We start from the raw sequence: 20491 nt of genomic DNA, 5'->3' as shown, positions 1-20491 counted from the left end.
CTCAAAGGAGAAAAAGTATGAGAGAGAGAGAGAGAGAGAGAGAGAGAGAATGGTATTGAGATATGGAGGAGGCACTGCTGTTAACACTTTTATCTGTGAGTAGTTCCTTTTCTGAAAGATCTCAACAAGCTGCTCATCTGCCAGCATACTGCACTACACAACACTACACAACACTACACAACACTATACAATATATTAGACTACACAACACTATACAATATATTAGACTACACAATTATACACAATATACCACACTACACAATATATTACACTACACAGCACTACACAATATACTACAGTGCACAATATATTGCTCTACTTAACATTACACAATGTACTACACTACATAATGTACTACACTACACTAAAACACACTTGTACTACACAGCACTACACTATGCCATATTACACTGCACAAAGCTACACTAGCATACAATTATACTGTATACAAATACTACATATGACAGTGTAGTGTTTGTTTGTTACTACATAACATTACACTAAGTTTGATTACACCACAAACAACACTACTTTAATAAACACGTAGATTACACAACAGCACTCTACATCATATTGTACTACACCACACTATACACCACCCTACAGTGTACAGGCCACAACACAATATTACAGTACACAGCACCACACTCTACTATATTACACAACACTGCACTACATTACACTGCACTACACTGCACTACATTACACTGCACTACACTGCACTACATTACACTGCACTACACTACACTACACTGCACTACATTACACTGCACTACACTGCACTACACTGCACTACATTACACTGCACTACACTGCACTACACTACACTGCACTATACTGCACTACACTACACTGCACTACACTACACTGCACTACACTGCACTACACTGCACTACACCACCCTACACTGCACTGCACTACATTGCACTGCACTACACTGCACTACATTACATTGCACTACACTGCACTACATTACACCACCCTACACTACACTGCACTGCACTACACCAACCTACACTGCACTGCACTACATTACACTGCACTGCACTACACTGCACTACACTACACTGCACTACATTACATTGCACTACACTGCACTACACTACACCACCCTACACTACACTGCACTGCACTACACCAACCTACACTGCACTGCACTACATTGCACTGCACTACACTGCACTACATTACACTGCACTACACTGCACTACACTACACTACACTGCACTACATTACACTGCACTACACTGCACTGCACTACACTACACTGCACTACATTACACTGCACTACACTGCACTGCACTACACTACACTGCACTACATTACACTGCACTACACTGCACTACATTACACTGCACTACACTGCACTGCACTACACTACACTGCACTACATTACACTGCACTACACTGCACTACACTACACTGCACTACATTACACTGCACTACACTGCACTACACTACACTGCACTACATTACACTGCACTACACTACACTGCACTACACTACACTGCACTGCACTACATTACACTGCACTACACTACACTGCACTACATTACACTGCACTACACTGCACTACACTACACTGCACTACACTACACTACACTGCACTACATTACACTGCACTACACTGCACTGCACTACATTACACTGCACTACACTACACTGCACTACATTACACTGCACTACACTGCACTACACTACACTGCACTACACTACACTACACTGCACTACATTACACTGCACTACACTGCACTGCACTACATTACACTGCACTACATTACACTGCACTACACTGCACTACACTACATTGCACTGCACTACACTGCACTACATTACACTGCACTACACTGCACTACACTACACTACACTGCACTACATTACACTGCACTACACTGCACTGCACTACACTACACTGCACTACATTACACTGCACTACACTGCACTGCACTACACTACACTGCACTACATTACACTGCACTACACTGCACTACATTACACTGCACTACACTGCACTGCACTACACTACACTGCACTACATTACACTGCACTACACTGCACTGCACTACACTACACTGCACTACATTACACTGCACTACACTGCACTACACTACACTGCACTACATTACACTGCACTACACTACACTGCACTACACTACACTACACTGCACTACATTACACTGCACTACACTACACTGCACTACATTACACTGCACTACACTGCACTACACTACACTGCACTACACTACACTACACTGCACTACATTACACTGCACTACACTGCACTGCACTACATTACACTGCACTACACTACACTGCACTACATTACACTGCACTACACTGCACTACACTGCACTACACTACACTGCACTACATTACACTGCACTACATTACACTGCACTACACTACACTGCACTACATTACACTGCACTACACTGCACTACATTACACTGCACTACACTGCACTACACTACATTGCACTGCACTACACTGCACTACATTACACTGCACTACACTGCACTACACTACACTGCACTACATTACACTGCACTACACTGCACTGCACTACACTACACTGCACTACATTACACTGCACTACACTGCACTGCACTGCACTACACTACACTGCACTACATTACACTGCACTACACTGCACTACACTACACTACACTGCACTACATTACACTGCACTACACTACACTGCACTACACTACACTGCACTACATTACACTGCACTACACTACACTGCACTACATTACACTGCACTACACTGCACTACACTACACTGCACTACACTACACTACACTGCACTGCACTACATTACACTGCACTACACTGCACTGCACTACATTACACTGCACTACACTACACTACACTACACTGCACTACATTACACTGCACTACACTGCACTACACTACACTACACTACACTGCACTACATTACACTACACTACACTACACTACACTGCACTACATTACACTACACTACACTACACTGCACTACATTACACTGCACTACACTGCACTACACTACACTGCACTACACTACACTACACTGCACTACATTACACTGCACTACACTGCACTGCACTACATTACACTGCACTACATTACACTGCACTACACTGCACTACACTACACTACACTGCACTACATTACACTGCACTACACTGCACTGCACTACATTACACTGCACTACACTGCACTGCACTACACTGCACTGCACTACATTACACTGCACTACATTACACTGCACTACACTACACTGCACTACACTACACTACACTGCACTACATTACACTGCACTACACTGCACTGCACTACATTACACTGCACTACATTACACTGCACTGCACTACACTACATTACACTGCACTGCACTACACTACATTACACTGCACTATACTGCACTGCACTACACTACATTACACTGCACTACATTACACTGCGCTACACTGCACTACACTACACCTCAGTTTTCTATGGTACACTACACTTTTCTATAGTACACTCCTCTGTAGGCTGCCCACACTCATCATTAGTGTATATATGAATATGCATGTATTTGATGGGAGATTGAGTTATTCCAGCCTGGCAGCTCACTCTGACACCTGCTGCTGCTGTGAAGCCTCCTCGCACCGAATAAATAAATCAGCTCACTATTCACGCCTATTAGAGATTATTCAGCCATGGAAAAGCAGACGTGCTCACATCCCAAGTCCCTGCTAGAGATGGGCCTCCCACCTCATCTCCCACTTCATCTCTCTCTCTCTCTCTCTCTCTCTCTCTCCTCTCTCTCTCTCATGCTCTTTTCAGGATTTTTCACACATTGGACAGTCGTTTACTTTTGCAGTTTGATCACGTCGATTAGAAAATCTAAATATTTTTTCTCTAAAAAGCAATTTCAGCAAAGGAACAGAAGAGCAGGCAGAGCTTGCTTAAGCTGTGTGCTGCAGTTGGATATAATGCTGTTTTGACACATTGAACTTTACAGACCTTTGTACCTTCCATCACCTCAGCTCCAGTAATACCAGTTTGTAGTCAAAGAAGAGTTCTGCATAGAGAGAAATATTAGAATACGAATTTAAATCTCTCTCTCTCTCTCTCTCTCTCTCTCAGGACAGGAAGCTGTGTGCTCACCCCTTCCTTGAGATCTACAGGAATCAGTTAATCTACTACATCAGCCCTCTGGCCAGGCAGGGAGATTTCTATGTGCCCGAGGTCCAGAAAGCCCCTAAAAGACAACAGGAAGGCGAGGAATCTGAAGAGGACAGGAGAACTGACATCACAGGTAGACTCCGCCCCTTCGTACTGAGAGGTCATATAATAAAATTAACTCTTTATAGGGTTGTAATGTAAATTCTTCTGACACTGAGGTTAAACAGCTCTGCTAACGTTTTCACCCGTAATTACAAAAGGATGCACAGTTGATCTGTGCTCAGCAACAGAGATGATGTAAACACTGAAACTGGTATATGGGTGCATGACATCATAGCCCTAATTTTTCTTTATATATAATCACCATATTAATATTTAAAGAGTAATTGATATTTTGTGTTTAAATCTTAACAACCGGTCATATGGTATTCAGGTGAATAATGTAACACTTCATTATCTCTGCTATGAATAATGAGACAGGTGTATATGAGAAGGAGAAAGTGTATGTGCACAACATGTCAGAGAGTGTGTGTGTGTGTGTGAGAGAGAGAGAGAGAGAGAGAAATTCAGGAGTGCTGGGATAAAAGATGGCTGCTCAGTTTGTGGCATGGAGAGTGAGAGGTTTGATGGATCCACCCAGCATGAGCTAAAGGACGTGTTGTACACACCAGCTGGCCCACTGTGTGTATACATGTGTGTATACGTGTGTGTATACCTGTGTGTGTGTGTGTGTGTGTGTGTGCGCACTACCCACACCAGGTACACTACCCACACCTGTCAGTCTGTCACTCTGTGAAATCTGTGGCAGGTTCTGATATTAACTAATATAACTGAACATTAGGGATCACAGAGGTGTTGTAATTACTTTTGTAGCGCGGTCCAGCTTGTGAACGTTGTTTGTGCGATTTGTTTACCCTCATGTCACCCCTTGCCGGTCATCAAGACAGCATGAGACTATTATGAGAACCCTTAGGAGTCAAATCTGCCAACGTGATAATGCAGTGCAGGTCAAACCATCGTTCTGTTGCTGCTGAAGCTGTTTTTATCTGACTTAATTTTGTACGAAATAAAGCAAACAGCCCACATGAATGTGGCCATTAACTTTACACCTTCAGCTGAGGTCAACACTCCAGATCTATTTTGGTTAAAAAAAACTTTTTCATGCGGGTTTTTTTTTTCAGCATACTGATTATTTCACTTGTGTCTGTTTTTGATTTTACAAACAGTCCTGCTGAAAAGGAAAAAAAATCGAAACTTGTCCTTTTTATTTCAATTAAGTGTTTTAACATCAGGAGTTAATGATTTAAATGCTTTTCCAAAGTTCACCCTGTCTTGATTCAGTTACAGATACAGAATAATCGAATTGTTCTATCTAGTGTTTGCCGGTCCTATCTAGATAACCATAAATCCTATATATCAATGGCTTCCTGTTTCCTAGCAGATGGCCTGAAATTAGAGATTACAGCATATATCACAGAGGTCCATTAGGTCCTTTTCAGTCAGCCTGCAGACTACGAGGTCTAGCAACTTCACAGAGTGTGAAGAGAGGGAACGAGTTGGCATGAGTATCCCAGTTAATTAAATTTCCTATTTTAAATAACAGATATGGAAATCGAGCCTCATTTTAAATTCAGATACACCACATTATCATGTAAATTAATTAGTTAATTGCTATAAATTTAATCAAAGTCAATGTAATTATATAACCACGGGTGATAAACTCACTCATCCATCCAGATGCTAAGGTTTCACAAATATTCTATTGAAGATGTGATCCCGAGAACCTGAGAGTACACACGCGACTTTCTGACCTTTTTTCCCCCACCCATGTTGCTGTACGTTTCATCACCGCAAGACGTGAACACATTTCCAGCTCACCTTTGACAGTGACACAAGGGTTAAAATAGGGTGCTGGAGAAAAGGCGATTCTCTGATGGCTCGAAAAGCGGGACGTAAAAGTGCTAGTCCCGCATCCCCTCGGGTTTTTTTATGTAGGTATCTCATTGAATCAGCAGTTTAATGCAAGCTCGCAGACACAGGATGTTTTCAGCAGGCATGATTGCATTAACATGTCTCCTCATCACACAAGTGCAGACACCTGCGCTTTTGAATGAATCAGTCAGACAGATTTATATGTTTCAGCGCACGGCCGGCCCGAGACAGACGTGCAGACGGCTTTCTGCTTATCACCAGCAGTCAAATGGGACTTTCAGTGGCATTAGTGGGAGCCTGGCGGGTCTGAAATGATGATCACTTCAAACCCATCACTGTAACACTCAGCCAGAGCTGTGAGATAATAAATGAATCCTGAGTAATGTTAAAATCCACACAATGCCAGAACAAGCCTTGCTAATCGCTCGTCAGCTGAACAGTGTCCAACATCTGTATTTCTGTTTTATCAGTGTTTAGAAAGAACTTTCTCTTCATCCAAGATCCGACGTCTTTTACAATCTCACACTGTGTGAACTGATGCACGTTAATATGTAATTCTATACGATCAACACAGACGTCAACGCAGCCATTATGTTCCTGAATTATGTTATATTTGTGCAAATGGTTGGATGGAGGGAACATTTTTAACAGGGACCTTTAAACCGAACCTTGAGGAACACCTCGCCGTTATCTGGTGTGTCAAGTGAATATCTTGTAAGACAGCAAGACCTCGTCAAATATACACAGTCCAAAGCATGTAGTAGATTACAGACCACTTCCACCAGAGCTGATTCTGTAGCACAATGCTATGCGTCATCAGACTGAAATACACTATATTGCCAAAAGTTTTGGGACACCCCTCCAAATAATTTAATTCAGGGGTTGGGCTCGGCCCCTTAGTTCCAGTGAAAGGAACTTTTAATGCTTCAGCTTCATACCAAGACATTTTGGACAATTTCATGCTTCCAACTTTGTGGGAACAGTTTGGGGATGACCAGCTCTAATTCATCCCAAAGGTGTTCTATGGGGTTGAGGTCAGGACTCTGTGCAGGACAGTCAAGTTCCTCCACACCAAACTCACTCATCCATGTCTTTATGGACCTTGCTTTGTTCACTGGTGTGCAGTCATGTTGGAACAGGAAGGGGTCATCCCCAAACTGTTCCCACAAAGCATGAAATTGTCCAAAATGTTTTGGTATAAAGCTGAAGCATTAAGAGTTTATTTCACTGGAACTAAGGGGCCGAGCCCAACCCCTGAAAAACAACACCTGAATTCACTGATCTTGAGGGGTGTCCCAAAACTTTTGCCAGTATAATGTACCGTGAGGGAAAAAATTATTTGATCCCCTGCTGATTTTGTACGTTTGCCCACTGACAAAGAAATGATCAGTATGTAATTTTAATGGTAGGTGTATTTGAACAGTGAGAGGCAGAATAACAACAAAAAAATCCAGAAAAACGCATTTCAAAGAGTTCTACATTGATTTGCATTTTAATGAGTGAAATAAGTATTTGATCCCCTATCAATCAGAAAGATTTCTGGCTCCCAGGTGTCTTTTATACAGGTAAGGAGCTGAGATTACAGTAGGAGCACTCTCGGGGAGTGCTCTTAATCTCAGCTCGTTACCTGTATAAAAGACACCTGTCCACAGAAGGAAGCAATCAATCAGATTCCAAACTCTCCATCATGGCCAAGACCAAAGAGCTGTCCATGGATGTCAGGGACAAGATTGTAGACCTACACAAGGCTGGAATGAGCTACAACACCATCGCCAAGCAGCTTGGTGAGAAGGTGACAACAGTTGGTGCGATTATTCCCAAATGGAAGAAACACAAAAGGAATGTCAGTCTTCCTCGGTCTGGGGCTCCATGCAAGATCTCACCTCATGGAGTTTCAATGATCATGAGAACGGCGAGGAATCAGTCCAGAATTACACTGGAGGATTTTGTCAATGATCTCAAGGCAGCTGGGACCACAGTCACCAAGAAAATAATTGGTAACACACTACGCTATGAAAGACTGAAATCCAGTAGCGCCTGCAAGGTCCCCCTGCTAAAGAAAGCACATGTACAGGACCGTCTGAAGTTTGCCAGTGAACATCTGAATGATTCAGAGGAGAACTGGGTGAAAGTGTTGTGCTCAGATGAGACCAAAATCCAGCTCTTTGGCATCAACTCAACTCGCCGTGTTTGGAGGAGGAGGAATGCTGCCTATGACCCCAAGTACACCATACCCAGGTGACAGGACAACTGCACCGCATCAAAGGGACGATGGACGGGCCCATGTACCGTTAAATCTTGGATGAGAACCTCCTTCCTTCAGCCAGGGCATTGAAAATGGGTCGTGGATGGATATTCCAGCCTGACAATGACCCAAAACACACGGCCAAGGCAACAAAGGAGTGGTTCAAAAAGAAGCACATTAAGGTCCTGTAGTGGCCTAGCCAGTCTCCAGACCTTAATCCCATAGAAAATCTGTGGAGGGAGCTGAAGGGTCAGCCACAAAACCTTAATGTCTTGGAGAGGATCTGCAAAGAGGAGTGGGCCCAAATTCCTTGAGATGTGAGATGTGTGCAAACCTGGTGGCCAACTACAAGAAATGTCTGACGTCTGTGATTACCAACAAGGGTTTGCCACCAGGTACATGTTTTGCAAAGGGGTCAAATACTTATTTCACTCAATAAAATGCAAATCAATGTATAACTTTTCTGAAATGTGTTTTTCTGGATTTTTTTGTTGTTATTCTGTCTCTCACTGTTCAGATAAACCTACCACTAAAATTACAGACTGATCATTTCTTTGTCAGTGGGCAAACGTACAAAATCAGCAGGGGATCAAATAATTTTTTCCCTCACTGTACATCACACTTGTTATTTCTACTTAGATAAACGAACCAAGCTGTTGAGTGACAGCAATCTTATGGAAGGTGTGTTGGAGAGATCAGAGGGTCTGGATTTGTTCTAGCTTAAAAAACTCTTGGATCTTGTTATTTGTATTAAGTTTGCTACTTAGTCCCCGATAAAAAATCACTGAATGGAGAAAAGCGAAAGAAGATTACGATTATAAACTTTTCTAAACCCTTCAGAGAGAGAAGGCCAAAGAGGATTAGGATCTGAAACACCTCTGTGACTGTTTGGTGAAGACGGACAGGTTTGAAGCTTGGTCTCTCATTAGCATCCTGCTCTCAGACTCACCGCGTCACTGGTTCTGTGTCGGATTCGGCGACACTTTTCTCTTGTTAAAACAGTGCAGTTGTGACAGTTCTGCTTACTTTGAGGCACTATCGCCTCACACACAGTCGCGGTGCATATACATAGCGCAGCGCAGGCATGGGCTTCAATTCTAGACAGTTTATCCACGAAACTAACCACACATCACATCCATGCTCCTAATTAAATAGCTGGAACCCAAGAGAAAGTATTTCAGGCTCTCAGTTCTCATTCGTGCTTTTGTTTACCTGTGTGTATGTGTGTGTGTGTGTGTGTGTGTGTGTGTGTAGGTGCAGACTCTCACAGCGATTGCAGTTCGGTCAGCGGCCCGCTCCAGTCACACAGCAGAGACACATCTCCATCTCTGTCTCTCTCTCCGTCCGTCCTGTACCACCAGCACAGGGACTCGCTCTCAGACTCGGACTCAGGCAGCCGGAGGAGTAGACGGAGCTCCAGCGCTTCATCCTTCGAGGAGCTGCAGCTGGAGGCGGAGAAATGCGTAACATCCGATGGCCCCGAGCATCCAGGCCCGGTAGTGGAAGGAGAGGAGTGATGTTAGTGATTTGAAGAAGAAGCATTCGTGTGTCGTGGTTTTTTAATCTATACAGAGAAGCAGTTCTGTTTTTTCCATGCTGGCTGTTCAGAAGGTGTTGATTATGGGTTTTTTTTTTTAATTGTAGCTCTGACAGGTGCTCTGACACAAGGACACACCACGTAATCTAAGCTAATAATAAATGGACAAAAATAACATGGTGGCGTTTCAGAGAAATGTATAATCACGGACAGGAAGAAGATTTCTTTAAGAAGACGTTTATCATTTAGGGAAAGAGACTCCAGCGTCAGTAACATTCCCAGTGCGGTGATGTTTCTGAAAGGGAAACGTATGACCATCGACAGGGTGAAGATTTCTTTAAGGACACGTTTATCATTTGGGGGAAAAAGTCTTCTTTAGGACAGAGGAGTTTACAGTCTTGCCCCATGTTCTTTACATTAACTGTAAACGGATATAAAGTGTGAAATATTGTTCGTTAATAAATTCGTCAGCTTGCTGTGGAGTAAGAGGAATAAAACGTGTGGGGATGTGCAAATATGGCACGTCGGTGTCGCATGGTATCACACCACAGTGTCATTAACCGCACACACTGTGGTGTTTTTACTCCATCCTACATGTTTGGTAAGGATTTAAAGAGTCTGCTCTGATCAAACGGCCCACTCGCAAAAAAAAAAAAGAGAAATAATAATACGCAAGATTTGAGCAATTCAAAAGGCAGGAACCGTTCAGTAAGTATCGGATCAATAACATTTTTTCATGATCTAGTGAAAATTAACAGTCTAGTTAAAGGTTTGTGATTTATAGTCAACGTGTTGCCTTTAACGTCCGTTTATTGTTCCGGTTTATTAACTTCTTTGGTTTCACCTGTAAGACTTGAAAAACTGCACTTGAAAACAACACCACCAACTTAAAGCAGGTAACCTGGATTTCTTGAACTTCGAATGTTTCTGTGTAAATGTTTCTGTTTCTGGTCGTTGTCGACGGAACAGAAGGAAGCGCTGTACAGTATTCACGACGTTTATTAATCTCCTCGATTTGGTGATCAGAGCCTTATATTTTTATACGAATGTAATTGAGCAGTTAAAATTACACTGAAAGCAGATTTCCCCGGAGCGTGGATCAGATCCGGATCATATAAGCAGTATTCCTCTGTACTTGATTTATTATTATTATTATTATTATGTTTAAAATGAAGCAAAATGTATGCTGTTGATTTTTGCTGTTTATATGCTATCATTGCAATACCGCTGTTTTTAAATGACTGTTATTTGGAATAATGTTCTTTCCTGGTTTCTCACGTTTTTTTTTTTATTATTATTATTTGTGGCCCAAACAAATCCGACGTCTACGTGACGTGTTTACGTGAGACTGCGGTTTTCTGGTCCTTTGAGGAGTTTTTTTTTTTGTGTGATATCATGTCATGACGTGTTTTGTATAACGTTCTAACTGGTTATTAATGTTGAGATCGTTCAGAAAAGAAGTAAACACTGAGCGAAGATGATTGTGTCCGGCGTCCAGCTCATTTCCAGACAGCGATGTGGATCGGTCACAATGGGAAGATCTTCCCTACATCACACAATAATCAGTGTGTTTAGCACAAATTTACATTTTTATAATCATTAAAAAAGCTTGTAGCACTGCAGCAGAAACACGGCAAGGGTTAGGGATAGGGTTAGGGTAGTCTAATGATGTGTTTGGAAAAGAAAATAGAATATTTCAGAGCTAGATTATTTCCTAAAAGGAGGTCATTGTGTTATTTAAAAGGTGTAGTGATATTTTATCTCTACTACAGACTCTCTCAACTCTCATAAATTGTGTTGTTTTTGTTTTTGTTTTGCTAGCTAGAGGTCAGCAAATCAGAGGTACAAGCCCAGCAAATGTTTCTTATCCCGGTCCACTTGACCAAGATCTGTTTGTCTTTCTCTGTTAAAACTCCTTCTTAATGAGTTTCTAAATAAATCGTTCAGTTTAGAGATTCAAGAATATGCCATTTTTAATTCTATATTGTAAAAGTTTAAACAAAGGCATGAGACCTAAGGTAGAAACCCTGAGAGGAACTCGACCCAAAAAAGCCATTAGTGTGTCAGTGATATAAAATATCATATGACGACTCTCATAAAACAATTTTGTTTTTCTTGTTTATTTTAATTTTTTTGAAAGCCCCAAGAGGTATGTATTTTAGTCCACATTAAATCACTTTAAAGAGGAAAGAATAAACAGTAATAAAGTCTCATAATTTTAATATGTTTTAATAAGAAGTAAAAACCCACCAGAACAATAAATCAGTGGGATTATAAATCACTGTGTGCTGAAAGGGTTTAATATGGTCACATCCCGACAGGTAAAGTTTTAATACTTATTTCTTTAAAGTGCTGAAATTTTGCTGCCTGGACTGCTGTTCTGGAGATTTTGAAACGCTCACCAGAGCTTTCATTTGCGTTCTTTCTTCCTTCTTTCTCCCTCTCTGCAGGTGTGTGTCAGGTGTGTGAACTCACCATATTGTTAACAGCATGAATTTCTCCATCAGTCATGTTTAAGCAGCTCCACATTTGTGCTGCCTGACAGCTCGCAGCTTCTTTTCCCTTTTTCCCTTTCTCAAACTTAAAAGCTTGCGCATACATATTATATATATATATATATCACACTCACAGGGAATAAAACCTTGCATATTCCTGCAGCGGCAGAAAGGTGCCATTTTCCCAGCGGCATGTGAATGTGTTTATTTCCTCGCAGCTGAAATTGGGTTACATGCCTCATTTGGGGTGAAAAAAAAGCATTACTGTTTTAAATACTTGACAAAAAAATGGCTAAATCGTGCAACCGTGTGCTTGTTTTCAGGATGTGACTTGGTGCTTCCCTGCCCGGGGCTTTAAAGACAGGCGAGATCACATGAAGGTGTAATTGAGACACGGTTACGCATGTTAGTGTATCGTCACTGAGCTCTGAGATCTGCGTTTCCCCCCAACAGAGGATTCAGGAGACTGTGAAGGAAACCTCATTGTCCTATTATATTGAATACTTTCAATTATATTTAAAAACCTACAACCAAATCAGTATTAATATCACATAAAAAAAATAACAAGAAGAAGAGTAAAATGATAATAAAAAAAGAGTACCATTTATTACATATTTTGTTTTGCTATATACTGACCAGGCATAACATTATGACCACCCGCCTAAGATTGTGTTGGTCCCCCTTTTGCTGCCAAAACAGACACTGACCCATCATGTACTGTGTGTTCTGACCCCGTTCTATCAGAACCAGCATTAAGTCCTTCAGCAATTTGAGCAACAGTCTGTTGGATCGGATCACACGGCCTAGCCTTCACACCCCACGTGCATCAATCAGCCTTGTTCACTTGCTGCCTAATATATCCCACCCACTAACAGGTGCCATGATGAGGTGATAAGTAGTAGTCTTTATCTGTCACAGGTACCTGACGGCTCAGTGAAATTATTTTCTTCACATTTCCCAGCTCTGGAAGTTGGAGTCTGTGCCCCTGCAGCACTGAGGGCTAAGAGTCTCACAGAAGGGCTCAAGAAGGATTCAGCAGTTAAATTAACTGTTAAACAATTTCCACACCAACAACACAATACAACAATAATCTGCAGTAAGATTCACTTTGGTCAATCTACAAATTATCCCAGGATCGCTGGGGACAAAGTGGGAATACACCCTGGATTGAACTCCAGCTCATTGCAGGGTACCATGCACACACACACACACACACACACACACAGAGTTATACTGAATCCATACTTCAATCTAGTATTTTTACTGACTTTGAATTGAACTGAGAATTAATTGAACTTAAGTGACCAGTCCAATCATCTAACAAACATAAAAACTCAGTATTTTGAAAAAAAGCCATGTGATTTCTAATAAAAATCACCCCCTGGCTATTCTTCACAGATCCCTGGGTCTAAATTATTGCACACTGCATCCATTTTTTTTCCCTGATACATACGGACAGTATCGATAACGCTTCAGAAACGATGTTCCCTCACTAGGTCTTGTGTAATGAATAAATAAAAAAGTAACGCATGCTTTTTTATGTTCAGCAAAAGACGGTGGGTTGAATCAGTGCACGAACTTTACCCTCATCACCTTTACTGTCAGCAGATTTTCTTTCTTTTCTTTGTCTGGGTGTTCATGGTGGTAAAAAATCTGTACTGTAGCACAAAATTCACACACACACAAATATATGCGGACTCCGAGCATGCAGAACTTTAACACACATTGACTGACAATGAAGTCTGACTGCTGTGAATGTATTATGTATGAGCGTTTCATTTTTCATTTCATCTCTCACTCTCTCTCGTTAAATAATAATAATAACAATAATAATAAAAAACACTTTCAACTGTTTCATGTTAATACAGGATATTAACTCAGGCTTAAACTCCTTTCCAGTGTAACCCTGTCGGTAAAAAATATTTACTCTAGATATTGATTTTGTCTATAATCCTGTTTATATTAGTGGAAGTGAATAACGAGTTTAAAAAGTCATAATTACAGTATGAACATTTGTTCAACAAGATTTCCACACAAATCTCAGAACAAACGTCAAGATAACATACACTACATACACTAAGTATTGGGACACCCCTCCAAATCATTGAGTTCAGTTTGTTGTTTTTCAGGGGTTGGGCTCGGCCCCTTAGTTCCAGTAAAAGGAACTCTTAATGCTTCAACTTCATACCAAGACATTTTGGACAATTTCATGCTTTGTGTGAACAGTTTGGGGATGACCCCTTCCTGTTCCAACATGACTGCACACCAGTGACCAAAGCAAGGTCCATAAAGACATGGATGAGTGAGTTTGGTGTGGAGGAACTTGACTGGCCTGCACAGAGTCCTGACCTCAACCCCATAGAACACCTTTGGGATGAATTAGAGAGGAGACTGTGAACCAGACCTTCTCGTCCAACATCAGTGCCTGACCTCACAAATGCGCTTCTAGAGGAACGGTCAAAAATTCCCATAAACACACTCCTAAACCTTATATTACATTCATGTGCATGTAAAGGCAGATGTCCCAAAACTTTTGGCCACATAGTGTATGAACTAGAGGGTATTTTTTCTATTCTTTCTTTCTTTTTCCAATAACACTATGTCTATAGTGGAAATGAGCCTGTGCAAAAGCTACTGTGCTGACGTGAAGTTATTTATAAAGGCAGATGTGTTTTCACAGCCACACATTAAAAACCAGTGCAAGAAGAAGGCTTCAGCGGTGAGTCACCATTTAGTTACTTAGTCCAGGATTTGTCTTCATTTACACCTGAGAACCAGAGAACACCTTCACACCACACCATGCACTGCACTGACAGGAAGTGACGCCTGTTCCAGCAGTATGCACCCATCTCACAGAAGAGCTTATTAAACATTATAGTGCCTTATGTAGGGTGCATGTGCTTCCTTCCATGTACACCAATCAGGCATAACATTATGACCACCTGCCTAATATTGTGTTGCTCTCCCTTTTGCTGACAGAACTGCCCTGAGCCGTCGAGGCATGGACTCCACTAGATCCCTGAAGGTGTGCTGTGGTATCCGGCACCAAGATGTTGTGAGGTAGGGCCTCCATGGAACTTACAGAACTTAAAGGACTTAAAGGATACTTTTGATAGATAGTGACCACTACAGACCGGGAACACCCCACAAGAGCTGCAGTTTTGGAGATCCAGTGGTCTAGCCATCACAATTCGGCCCTTCGTCAAACTCGCTCAAATCCTTACGCTTGTCCATTTTTCCTGCTTCTAACATCAACTTTGAGGACAAAATGTTGACTTGCTGCCTAATATATCCCACCCACTAACAGGTGCCATGATGAGGAGATCATCAGTCTCATTCACTTCACCTCTCACTGCTCATAATGTTATGCCTGATCGGTGTATACTGCACATGTAATATATAGGGTAAAGGACAAAAGGAAACACTGAAATGTCTAATTGTTTAATGTAAAATGTAAAAGCTGCAATTACATTAGCGTGCAGATAGAGTAGAATGAAATCCAGGTTAGTGTGTAAGGGGTTAAGTGTGAACAAAACACTTTCATCTAAACCCCGACATCATTGTGACGGTTTATAAGAAGATGATCAAGGACAGGTCCTGGGAAATAACTATGAGCGAACAAAAGAGACACCGTTTGAGGCAGTGTGATATGTTAGTATGCCAGTATGCAAGTAGGCTGTAATGGAAACATGCCTTGAGCGATGTGGTTCAGCTCAGCCTCCTCCCACTTGAATTGCAGAGACTCGTGTATGCACCAGTATGGCTGCATGACATTAAGGCTGAAAATAAAAAAATAAAATAAATCACGGCGGACTCCACGGTCCTGGAGAACTCTCTGCTCAGGTAAACAGCACGGCTCCATCGCCAACCACGGTTTGTTTTCCCACCGGCGCTTTCAACAAGCCATCTATAACAAATAAACAGAACTGACCTTCCCTTCCCATTATTTGGCCCAGTGTTTGTCCACAGCACCCAGATGTGCTTGCTGAACGTCTCATTCCAGATCTATTCCCTCTAAACTCCACTCTTCTGGGAAGGCTATCCAGTGTGGCTGCTGGGCTTTGTGTTCATCTGTGGGGATTTGTGGGGATCATTTCCCAAATGAAGTGATTCTAACGCCGGCATCCAGGAAGGCATAGCACCAAGGTTCGAGCCTAATGATATTAGGTGTGAATGTGCTATGGTGTACTGTTAATGGTGTCTCCGCTGAAACGCAGGGATTTCAGACGAGCACTTAGCTCAGGAGTAGACGATGTATTCGACTGTGTATTACGCATCTCATCAGCCATAAACACACCCACCAACTGTTTTATTAAGCTTCCAGATGCAGACGTCCTACATTGCCTGGCAGCCTAATGACGCACTCTCGACTCCCGAGTTCTGTTCCCTTCTCATTAGGTTTATAGTAAAACAACTGTATTTGTATTTTAAATGCCGCAGATGGAAACGAAAGCCGACGAGCTCTCGGCTTTTCCGTGAACCCGGAGCTTAAATAAAAAAGATGGAGTTAATATTACGTTTGGGTTCAGTGTCGATGCGGAGGGGGCATTGAGGCACACACAGTGGGGCAGGGAGGCACCCTGCGGTGAGGATGGCCTCCTGAAATGTAATTATAACACAGCTGGATCATTTATTTCATGCAATCATGTTCAAAATCCATTATTTATACTCTCTTAGAAAAAAGGGTTGCATACAGGTTCTAAGGTGGTAAAATGACATACAGATTTTTTTTAAAATAGGCCACACCTCCTACCTGAGTTTAATGGGTTAACAGGTTTAGATGTTCTACTTGAGGAACGCTCTGTTCCAAGACAAAGAATAACAAAAGTGATAGATGGATCCTGTAGAACTCTTCAGCTTTATCACGTTTTGTGCGAATCCTGTTTTCTGTGATGCAAATGAAATAAAATCGGCTATTTTATTTAAAAGTGTTCAGTGACACCAGGAGTGGGCGAGGCCCCAGTACGCCCCCCCTCCACGGCTCTCTTTCGCTCATGAGGCTGAATCTGAGTCGCTCTAATTACCCGTGAGGTTCTGGCTTCATCTCCTGAAATATCCGAGAGAGTTGTTTGGAGAAGAGAGTGGGCCGAGGGGGAGAAAATGAGGGCTGTGTGGCAAACAGACTGAGCATTGTGCCCAGGCTCAGGTCCCTGGTTTTCCTTCTGTGGCCATCTTTCTCACACACACACACACACACACACAAACACACACACGCACAATCTTCCCACGCCTGATTTCCTCCCATTATCACACTCTATTCACAGACTCTGTAGAACAGGTTCTGACTGGACAAGTGCGTCAGAGGTCAGGACAACACTAAACACGGGCTCTGCTCCAGGTGTCCACTAGATTACAGGTGTCCGCTCTCCAGAGGGCAAAGGTCGAATTATTTCACACTGTGAGACATGTACCTCCTATTTAGTGCTCTTAATCCTGGCACAGCTGGGTTCGATATGGAAGCTCATAGATGAGCAAGAATGGGTGAAGAATGGGGTTTTAAATCATCCTACATCATCAATATAGTGGTACCATGTGGACAAAAATAAAATGAGTTGTAACATAAAGAAATATTTCTAATTTAATTTAATGGAGAAAAAACAGTCAATTCAGTCTTTAACTCTTGAGGCTTGTATGTTTATATGAGACGTTGCCATTACATAACATATAACACAACAGAACCTATGGGACTTCAGTTAGTGTTATAGCACTTGCAGAGGTTATTACAGTATTATAACTAAGTGTTATTACATTGTATCTGAAATTTTTTCCCAGACAGTTTTGTCTTGTCTCCAGCAACGTAGCCTCTACTCTGCCTTTACAAAGCACCATGTCCATGTGCTGTTTCTCTTCATAAACGAGATTCCCACTTATTTCCCATGAGACGTGATAAATCATGTCCAGGTTAATCGTCACATTGACATTGCCCGGATTTCAATTCAGAGGCTATCTTAGCTTTTACAACATGTTTACACCTTAAACACAATATCAGCACTGCCGCAGTCTATTCTTAGCAGGTCTTGTTTTTCAGCTGTTCAACTTTTGTCTATTTTGATAGATAACAGCGTGTCATAGTGTCAAGATTCCACAAACTAAAGAAGCAAACGTTGGCATCGACGACCGACTATATTTGCAAAAAATTATGTAAATCGTCTTTTTAAAACTATTCTTTAAAAATCGGACACATTGAAAATACAGCACATTTCTGCTGTTACTGTATTCCTGTAATTTTAGACTTTTCTGTCTGTATGGTTCTCCTGCTCTGGCACACCTGATGGACCTCATCAGTTCACCTGTAGGTTTAACTCGGTGCGTTAGAGCAGAAAAAATCAGTAAATTGTGCTGGACGCTGGACATATCGGCTCACCGGTGTGCTCGCTGACTGAGTTGCAGGTTTAATGTGGTTGAATTTGCTCTTGGCAGTTCACAGGGTTTGTTATACTGCTTTGCCCTTCTCACTCGCTGCACATTTATATTTCCCTGCTCCGAACACACTCGACCAGGCATGTGCGGATATTAAATATTCACAACACCATAATTGCCTTTTACACATTTTCCTTCCAGTTTAATCGTAGCCAATTCCCACCCACAACTTCTACCACCTTGGTTACTCACAATCTCAGAGTGTCTTCTTAAAACATTTTTCCTACATGAAGGAACATCATTTACAGTGTGATATTTACTACAGGCAATTGAAGAGATGAACAGAACTAATCATTCAGGTCTTCTAACCCTAGAAGCAGTCATGCTTATACACTATATTGCCAAAAGTTTTGGGACACCCCTCCAAATCATTGAGTTCAGGTGTTGTTTTTCAGGGGTTGGACTCGGCCCCTTAGTTCCAGTGAAAGGAACTCTTAATGCTTCAGCTTCATACCAAGACATTTTGGACAATTTCATGCTCTTTGTGGGAACAGTTTGGGGATGACCCCTTCCTGTTCCAACATGACTGTACACCAGTGACCAAAGCAAGGTCCATAAAGACATGGATGAGTGAGTTTGGTGTGGAGGAACTTGACTGGCCTGAACAGAGTCCTGACCTCAACCCCATAGAACACCTTTGGGATGAATTAGAGCGGAGACTGAGAGCCAGACTTTCAATGCGCTTCTAGAGGAATGGTCAAAAATTCCCATAAACACACTCCTAAACCTTGTGGAAAGCCTTCCCAGAAAAGTTGAAGCTGTTATAGCTGCAAAGGGCGAGACAACTCCATATTACATTCATGTGCATGTAAAGGCAGGCGTCCCAGTTTTGGCCTGGCTCGCAGTCTCCGCTCTAATTCAGTAATTGAGTTCCTTTCGCCAAGCAGAACCCCTGAAAAACAACATCTGAATTCAATGATTTGAAAGGGGTGTCCCAAAACTTTTGGCAATATAGTGTATGTTTTAATGGTTTAATAAGAGCTACGTTTAAGTAACTTCCACAAAGATCACTGACTATAACTGTACTGTTAACCTAATATTCAATAAATGGGCATTCAAATTATGAAACTGTTCACTTAGTGCTAAATGTAGCACTTGATACCACCACACTGTTAAACTCTTGAATCTGATTGGTCAGAAGGTGTTCATTTATTTTCCCTAACAGCAGCTGGTTTGTTTTAACAAACTGGTGTCATTATTTAACAAAAACAATCTATCTGCTGTTCATATGGTGACACTTTCTGTATGGAAATTTATGGAAGGAGTCTCCACTTCAGCATAGTGTAAGAGTCAAGTAAAATAGGATTTTTTGACATTGGAAAACAGTTACTCTGATTCTTCACACCACTGATGTTTTATTCTTTAAGTCACAAATAATATAAAATAATATTAATTTGCAGGTGAAGTCAAAACTGTTGGCGCTAATTGACTGTAGGAGTTTTACTAAAGCACTAATATCCCACTATGAGACATTACATTTAGCAGATCTATCAGGTGGATCAGGCTGTTGCTCATATTTCAGCAATTCCTTAGTGTGTGGAGTGACGGGATGGAGCTGGAGTGTGTGTGCGTGTGTGTGTGCGTGCGTGTGTGTGTGTGTTCTTCAGGCTCCACCTTTCGCCGATGATGAGCAGCGTGAGCAGACACAGGGTCACACTCCTACCATCGCATCACATCACATCATACAAGCAAACACATGCGCGCGCA

The 20491-nt window shown here is 41.9% G+C and overlaps 1 protein-coding gene across 1 annotated transcript in view; it reads left to right on the top strand.

The window, feature by feature from the left end:
- The window catches only part of LOC131342537 (testis-expressed protein 264 homolog), a 44912-nt gene extending 33935 nt beyond the window's left edge, over positions 1–10977 (top strand). The window contains exons 3-4 of the mRNA XM_058373562.1: positions 4117–4288; positions 9587–10977. Of these exons, the coding sequence (XP_058229545.1) occupies positions 4117–4288; positions 9587–9849 (435 nt within the window). The 3' untranslated portion in view covers positions 9850–10977. The remainder of the gene's footprint in view (positions 1–4116; positions 4289–9586) is intronic.
- Positions 10978–20491: the final 9514 nt, after the last annotated feature.

Source organism: Hemibagrus wyckioides, linkage group LG21 (genome assembly GCF_019097595.1).
Source record: "Hemibagrus wyckioides isolate EC202008001 linkage group LG21, SWU_Hwy_1.0, whole genome shotgun sequence".
Classification (NCBI taxonomy): Eukaryota; Metazoa; Chordata; class Actinopteri; order Siluriformes; family Bagridae; genus Hemibagrus; species Hemibagrus wyckioides.
The sequence above is the reverse complement of the archived record's forward strand: the minus strand, read 5'-3'. Positions and strand labels throughout refer to the sequence as shown.